The sequence below is a fragment of the Neolamprologus brichardi genome, chromosome 3 (assembly GCF_056152115.1).
Source record: "Neolamprologus brichardi isolate AB-2024 chromosome 3, ASM5615211v1, whole genome shotgun sequence".
Classification (NCBI taxonomy): domain Eukaryota; kingdom Metazoa; phylum Chordata; class Actinopteri; order Cichliformes; family Cichlidae; genus Neolamprologus; species Neolamprologus brichardi.
The window spans coordinates 5,149,124-5,157,359 of record NC_142106.1 but is presented as its reverse complement, the minus strand read 5'-3'; the positions used below and the strand labels follow the sequence as shown (position 1 = coordinate 5,157,359).

Here is an 8,236-nt window from a genome sequence, read left to right as displayed (position 1 = left end):
CAAATGCAGGCCATTTTTTTTGTATGGTCACATAACCAAAAATACCATGATATTTGGTTTTGGCCCTGACCACACTTCCAAAATTACATGTTGGTTTATATGTCAGGAAAAGTCTTAAATCATCAAGTTTTATCTAAATAAAGGGGGGGGGGGGGGGGGGGGGGTTGGTTCAGGGCCTGAATGGCTTGGGGATAGAAGCTCCTCTTGAGTCTCTCTGTCCTTCCCAGAACAGTTTGTTGCCAGGATGGGACGGGTCCTTCAGTATCCTTTGCCTGTAGGTCAGTATATCATAGAAAGTTAAATACTGGCTCACTTACACAGGATATCAAAGCTGACATATACAGTATTCCACACAAGCTTAAAACTTAGACAAATAAAGTACTCTTTCACTAAATTATTTTTACTTCCCTTCACACACTAACTCATCTTCACTGTATGTTACCATGCTTTCTATTGAAATTCACTTCCTTCAGGTGTCCTCATTTGATAGTGAAATATATGAAGGGATCAAACAAAGACTTCTTTAAAAGTCAGTTTCACTCACCACATGACAAGAGAGGCTGTCAGGTAAGTTACTCATCATTTATCTTTCAATTAATGAGAGTTAAACATTTTAAAATATGAACACGATCATGTTTTTGGTTTCTGATTTGTTAAAGACATGATAGAGTTGAATAAATATTGCACATAATTTTTTTAGAGATGTGCACCGAATTATAAACTAAACAACTTATTATACTATGGATTATAATAATGATACAGTAATAATCATGATGACTCTATCCGTTACAGAGAAGCCAAGAATGGAAAAAGCCTGTTTATTGATCATCCTGCTGCTCTCAGGTCAGTAATTGTAATATCTTGAAATTGAAACCGTAGCCTATAAATATACTGAAAGAGAAATGTGGATCATCAGGTTACATGAACAGGCATATATTTCATATCACAATAACTACATTTATTTTAAATGCAAGGGTTTTTTTGTACAATATTTATATTTTGATGAAGCGAAAAACGTGTCATAGTTTCTATGATCATATATCAAACTAAATAGTTGTTCATGTTTTGAATGCTATAGCACAGTTATAATTCTTTTTTCTCCTTCTACTTCTTTTTCTCCTCATTTTCATTTTTACTGTCATTAATCAGAATACATTCCTAGTGTCGGTTAGCCCGGATGGGAGAGTTGTGTCAGGATTGGCACCTGGCATCAAGTCTTTGTCAGATCAAATTGTAGATAAGACGGAAATTTTAATACCAAATTTGGATGTGAGAAGAGGAATTAATTTTGCTTTCAAAGGGCTCATTAAGCTTAATCATGTTCCCCAAACAAAGCAGCTTGGCTCATAAGAGCTTTCTGTACCATTCAGTGTGTGCTGTAGTGATGGTAGATTTGATTCCTTTTACTAAATCCAGTTTTAATGAGTCACTCACCAAAATAAATCTGTTTTTTTGAATCATCTGAGTCACTGAATCAGTTGCCCAGAGAGTGCAAAAACTGTACATTTTCACTCAAGCTTCATTTGTTTCTCTTTTCATGTAAATGCTACTGCTAAGATGATTGATTGAAAAAGAAAACTATTATATAGAGCAAAAAAGAGCAAGACAATTAAGATTTGTAAAGGGAACATTTATTTTTCTTTCTGTAGAATATCAATGAAATTGTTTCTTTTAATAGTGTTGGAACTGAGTTCATATATTTTTCCTTTTGTCTACTTCTAATCTTTGCAAAAAAAAACAATGTGTAGATTGAATGTAATATTGTATGCAGCGCGAGCGTCCACTGTGCTGTGAGCCAGGGGGCGCTAATGCACCTTAATGTTGGTTGTCAACCAAGAAGAAGAAGATGAATAAGCTGTGAGCCAGGCAGGAGGGGTTGGGAGTGTCCTTTGTGGCCCACCATATCCTAGAATTCATAGCGCGGCTCAGGCAATTCCAGTTTTCAACAATGGCGGCCGCTACTAAGTTTTTAATATTACTCTTATTAATCTTTCTGGGTCAAAAAATAAACTTTTAACATATTTTCAGGCGAGAGTGTAGCTGTGTAAACTTCAAATATCTACTCGGTTTATTTAGATATCACATATTTGTAAAAGTGCTCCGGCGTTTTCGGAGATGTTTATTATCCACCAGCTCGATAGCTAGCCAAGAGCTCGAGGGTGATTAAAGCTGCAGAGAAAGGCACATCATTTTCAGATCACCGCGATTTTTCGCTACTCGGGTTAAACGTAATATATAAGTCACTTAGACAACCTAAAAATGTTATTGTTTGGCTTTTTTCAGTGTTTATTTTTTCGTGAGTAAATCGGTTTGGCTGAGATTAAGTTATTAGATTAGATTAGATAAAAATAAAACTTTATTAATCCCCTGGGTGGTTTTCACACAGCTGAATAAACGTCAAACAGAAAACTGATTAAACAGAAGTGTGAGATGGTCGAGAATTTACATCAGTGTCCTGTTATATTTTAGATAGCAAGGAGCAGACGGCCGAGTTTAGTAAATTCCACCAAGACAGCGGTGACGCAAATATGAAGGCTAGACCATCCAATTTCACTGCCGTTTACTTCCGGACTATCCGAGAATTGAGAAAGGGCCCAAAAGTTGGCATGTTAGCAGAGCAATCCTACTGTAAACTGATGAGCTATTGTCTTGATGTGAGCTTCTACTCAGGGTTTTTTCTTCCTGCCTAGAGCAGAAATGTTTTTGTTAAGCAACTGGCTGTAGGTTTTGGTTTTGTTTGTTTGTTTTTTTCACAATTTTAATTATAAGCTAGATATTGCACTGGTAGCACTGTTTAGGATCCAGGGTAGAGCTTACAAGTGGGTGAGAATTGGTCAGGCAGATTTCTTCCCAGTCTAGACATGCACACAAAAATTGATTCTGTGATAAAAGAAACCAGGAGACATAAGTTTATAGCTTCATAGAAGAAGAAAACAATTTATTAACAAGGAGGCCTAGCTCTCACTACTACTTACTGTCAGTGATGGACAGTAATGCGTTACTGTAATCCAATTACTTTTTTCAAGTAATGAGTAAAGTAAGGGATTACTATTGTAAAAAGTAATTAGATTACTGTTACTTTCCTGTAAGCATGCTGCGTTACCAAGTTACCAAACCGTGATTTTGTTTGTGAGAGTGTCTCATGGCAATAACATAAGCACATGCAACGTTAATGGTAACAGACATGCAGCTCAACAATGGATAATATTGAGTGCAGGAGAGAGTATGAGCGTGCAGCATTTAAAGCATGGAAGTACTGACCTTACTTTGAGTTTGATTCCGTAAAAAGTTACAAAAACATTAGCGTCTGCTGTTCACTGCGTGGGAAGAAAACTTCTTTTTACAGCGAAAAAAACCCCTAAACTTCCGAGCAAGCACCGAGTACTCTGCCATGGGAATGGGAAATTCACAGAGAAACCCCGGAATCCCAGACACTGACATGACAGCTGTGGCACCGGGCAAACCTCCAACTGCCCCACTTCAGCTAAACGGGTGAAAATAGGTTTAAGAGAGACAGGGCTCAGTGCCACTGAGTCTTTGATTTTATTTTTTTTTCTGCTGTGTTTTACTTGCATCTATTTGAAAGAGTGAGTGTAAACAGAAAAAAATTATTTTATATGCTGGAATGTGCAGAAAATTTAAATTTAAATGTTCAACAAATTTCTTCAAGTCAAAGACTGTTGCATATAATAAAATTTTTGCTAGAACCAATGGGTATAAAGTTAAAAGATTAAAACAAATGAAACAATTCTTTAAAAGAGATTCAGTTTTATATGATTATGTTCAGCACCTCCACTGAGGCTACAAACAATTTCACTCTAAACTTTAATAATAATTTATGTACTCAGCTTGAACAATGTTAAGTGAAATATTAGCAGAGTAAAGGAAATAGAATTAATAATATGGTTGTATTTTTTTCTTTCTTTAAAAATGTGTTCAAAATGTAACCATGAATTATAAGTTCTTGCCTCTTTTATGTCTTTGAATGTGATAAGCGCCACTGATGGATACACCATAGTAAGTTTGATATTTGAAGCCTCAGAGTAATGTGAAAATACAAACTTCCCTCAAATGTGTTAAACCAAAAGTAATGAGCCCTATGTTGAAAATGTAAGGAGTAAAAGTACAGATATCTTGTTATTGTACAGAAGCATGGTAATTGGTTTATATAATTAAAATTTTTATGTTTGTGAATTTGCCTTTTTCTGTGATTTGTTTAGAAACCCAGTTTCACCAATAAAAACTTATTTTTCTCAGGAGGACTTTCCACTCTTACCCCCCTCTCCAGAGAATACCACTTTGTGAACCAGACAGTGACATGGACTGTAGCTCAAAATTATTGCAGAGCAAATTTCACTGACTTGGCCACCATCTACAACAGCAACATCAACCAACTCTTTCTCTCAATGGCAAACAAAATTAATGATTGGGCTTGGATAGGGCTCTATGATGATCGTTACAGCTGGAAGTGGTCCATGGAGGGAAAACTTTATTATGTTGGCAGTACACATGAATTTTTGATCTGGGCTAACGGCCAACCAGACTGTGTAAATGCAAAGGAATACTGTGTGGCTCTTCAGGGACAAACACAGATGAATGATAGACCCTGTGGAGATTCTTACCCTTTCCTGTGTTACAATGGTAGGAAAAAACATTTGTTGCCCTTGATATCCCTACAATTTTATGAGATTCATAATGTGTGTTTCAAAATTCATCCTTTTTATTCGTTCACAGCCAAAAATACAAGTTACATCTTAGTGATGGAGAACCAAACCTGGGCAGCGGCTCAGTCGTACTGCAGGTCATACCACACAGACCTGACCAGTATAAGAAGCAAAGAGGAGAAATCCAACATCACGCTCACTTTGAATGGATCAGGGGCTCAGTATGTGTGGATTGGCCTCTACAGGGATCCCTGGGCCTTCTGGTCTGACAACACAACCTCCACATTCACTAACTGGATGTCTTCTGAGCCTGATAACCTCAATTCGAATCAGTACTGTGGAACAATGAATTTAATGACAGGAAAATGGGCTGATGGCTCCTGTAACTACAAAAGCTATTTTTTCTGTTTCAAAGGTGAGGCTCAGAATGCAAACACTGTAAGATCGTTTCATCATGTAAAACACTAATGTTTGTGTTTTTATATGTGGTTCATTTTTAGCAGTGACAAAGCAAACAGTGGTGAAAATGAAGCTTCAGACAGAGGCAGACATGCACAGCACAGAGATCCAACAGCAGGTTTCACAGCAGGTCAGAAGTTCAGTCACAAACACAAACTTGACACAAGTTCAAACTATGCTTCATGTTTTTCATCATCTGCACATTTTGTCCAGCTGTCAGGCCTCATGCTGTCAAAAGGACTGACAGACTTCAGGATTCGTTGGAGGAAAGTCCAGAGTTACCGTGACGACCAGTCACAGAAGCAGGATGTGGACGGTGACTGCAAAACTGAAGACTGACTGGACTGAACCACTTCATGTGTGAAGTTAATAACATGCTGTGCTGAGCTGTCTCATCCTTTAAATCTTTCAATATTTCAGAGTGTAAAGTTCCACCAACAGCTCATTTGTTCAGCTGCAGTTGTGGTTTGGTAGAAATTCTTTAATCAGAGGTCCACTCACTAGTTTTCCTGATAGGCTCTAGTCTCTTGTTTTGTTTTGCGGCATCTCTTTCAACACTTTAGACACTGTCCTTCTGTGTGAAGTTAACAACATGCTGTGCTGAGCTGTTTTGTATATAGAGTGTAAAGTTCTACTAAAACCAATTTAGTTAGTTTAGGTTGTAGTTTGGCAGAAATTATTAGATCTGGCCAATAGTTTTGTGGTTAATCTTGACATTTTCATGAAAAGTTTGGATTCATCATTTTAGACACTGTCCTAAACGCACAGGCGATTTGTGCAGGATGTTTAATGGGAACCATAGATCTGTTTCATTCGGAGAGTGACCTCGGCTGGCTTAAAGTGTGGACAACAAAACATTGCACTGTTTATGTCCTGGTTCTGCTTTAAATGTTTGACAACCATTTCAATGGCAGCTTTAAATGGCACCACAGAAGTGCCAAGCCTTACTTGATTTTAATATGGATGATCCCTTTCAAGGGACTGTATTTGCAGTGCATGCTGGATGTCCTCATATCTGACACTTAAACTTGATTAATGGTGGAGGAGCAAACAAAGACACAAGAAGCCAACTTATAAATAAGAGAGGAAAGCTTGCACTGATGTTGCCATAGTTACTGTTGTAATCTTAGTTTTGTAATTTTTCTCCCAGCTATGCTATCATTTTTGTGTATTTTTGTTTTTGGGTCTTTCACATTTCTTCAAGTTATATAGATTGCACAACCCGCGCTGTATGTCAAACACCAGACTCAATTATAGGTTATTTCTATCAGATCATTATTCCCTGATGTTCATTCGTGTTATACTCGTTTCAAACATGAATTTTGAAATAAACCAACATGGAAAACTTGTTTAAGGAGGAAAGAGAACATTTTGATCACAGCATGTTGTCTGTTCATAGATTCGAAAGTCTGGTGTCAAACCTGCTTCGGAAAAGATTCAATTATCTCTTCTAAAATATTTATCCAGCTGTATTCTGAAAACCAGCTGGCTGTTATAAGTTTTGAAGTCTTTGTGTGATATTTGTGATTATTAGTAGAATAAAAATGAAATCGTATTAACATCTGATGTTTGTGGTTTTCTTTTCAATAATCAGCATGGCTTGTGTATACACGCATAATCTTTGTTAAAGCGATAACGCTTTTTTGAAACGATGAAACAGATTGTACAGACTGGATGTTAAACTAATATTTTTCTTTTGAATATTAATCATGAGGGTAAAAGGGCAGTCCAGTTGCATTGTCCTGTATACCACGGAGTAAGTTCAGCATATCCAGGATATCTTTCCATTAGCTCGATTCACTGACCCTAACATGATAGACGTTCACACACAGCAGGTTATCATCCTGCTCTTCTACAGAAAATGATCCTTATGATTGGCAACTATTTCAGAGACTGAAAAATCTACAGTATAAAGAACATAAAAATATAGCAGTCTAACGCAACACTATTGTAAAATCCAAAAACATGAATGCTTCAGTTTGTCACAGTTTAAAGTGGATTGAACATAATTGGCTGAAAAGTGTGATGTTTATTCTGTGTAACCTGCATTTCCATCAGTGACTCAGCAACAGATCAGAATCAAACAGAGCAAGAGTAAGACATTTAATAAATTAAATTAGTACACAGATCTTTGGACCTCAGCTGAATGTCTCTGTCTGGCTTATGCAGAGAGCTAAACACTTCAGTGAACACTCAGGAAACTGTGTCATATTCTTCAGAGCTGATTTGCGCCATTTGTAAAAGTAGAAGTTGGTTACAGGTTTATTGTAAATAAGGATACTGAAATACAATAACTATTTTGTAAGTTTATTCTTGCGAGAAAGCAAGATAACCAAAAGGGTTTGAGCTATGGACCTGATTGAATGTGTTTTTGTTGTTAAAAAAGAAATGTGTGTGTCTAAATGAAAAGAAAAGAACGCTGTTTAACTCTATTAATAAAAGATGAGGAAGAGCCTGCAGACAGAATACAACTGGTGTCTCCTGTCTCTGCTTTTCTGTTAAAACCCCATCGAAGGCCTTTAACACATACCAGTGGTTACATAACCACTGGTAAGTACCCACATTATGATTTATCAATTACCAAATACCTACTAGGGCTGCAGCAATTCATTTAGTGCTTTAAATTATTTGATTGTAAAAATGTTATTCTGAAAGATCTGTGTTTTTCTCTTTGGATTATTTATTATTGCTCATTAATAAGACAAAAGTATTTCTTATCCGATTGCATAATTAATCAATGGAATAATTGAGAGATTACTCGACTGCAAAAGTAATGTGTGCGTGCCCTAATACACAAACATTCACACACACACACCTAACCGACGGTGCTCTCTAAGACTGATTTAAGGCTTATTTTTTATTGGGCATTATTGTGTCAAAATTCTCCCTAACTCGTGATATTTTTCAACTTTTGGAGTCTCCATAATGTGCTTATAATCTCCTCACCTAACCCCTAACACTTCTCACCTCAGATCCATTTCACCCAAAAATTTTAATTTATATTTTTGTATCAGGGAATAAAAACAAGTTGAATACAAATAATTACCTCCTCATGATCTGTACAGCACCCTGATTCATAAAGACAAATGAGAAGCACAAACCCTATTATCCTT

At 36.6% G+C, this 8,236-nt stretch overlaps 1 protein-coding gene across 1 annotated transcript; it reads left to right on the top strand.

Annotated features, from left to right (window-relative positions):
• The first annotated feature begins 740 nt into the window (after positions 1-740).
• Positions 741-5,462, top strand: LOC148103233 (macrophage mannose receptor 1-like). Its single transcript, XM_087831448.1, has 5 exons — positions 741-843; positions 4,258-4,641; positions 4,735-5,079; positions 5,165-5,253; positions 5,337-5,462. Exons 1-5 carry the CDS (start codon positions 741-743, stop codon positions 5,460-5,462), a joined length of 1,047 nt encoding a protein of 348 aa, XP_087687574.1.
• The last annotated feature ends 2,774 nt before the right edge of the window (positions 5,463-8,236 follow it).

Coding starts and splice junctions, on each gene's coding strand:
- LOC148103233 (XM_087831448.1), top strand. CDS start 741: ATGGATTATAATAATGATACAGTAATAATCATGATGACTCTATCCGTT. Junction 4,642..4,734: donor CCCTTTCCTGTGTTACAATG/GTAGGAAAAAAC, acceptor ATTCGTTCACAG/CCAAAAATACAAGTTACATC. Junction 5,080..5,164: donor CTATTTTTTCTGTTTCAAAG/GTGAGGCTCAGA, acceptor GTTCATTTTTAG/CAGTGACAAAGCAAACAGTG.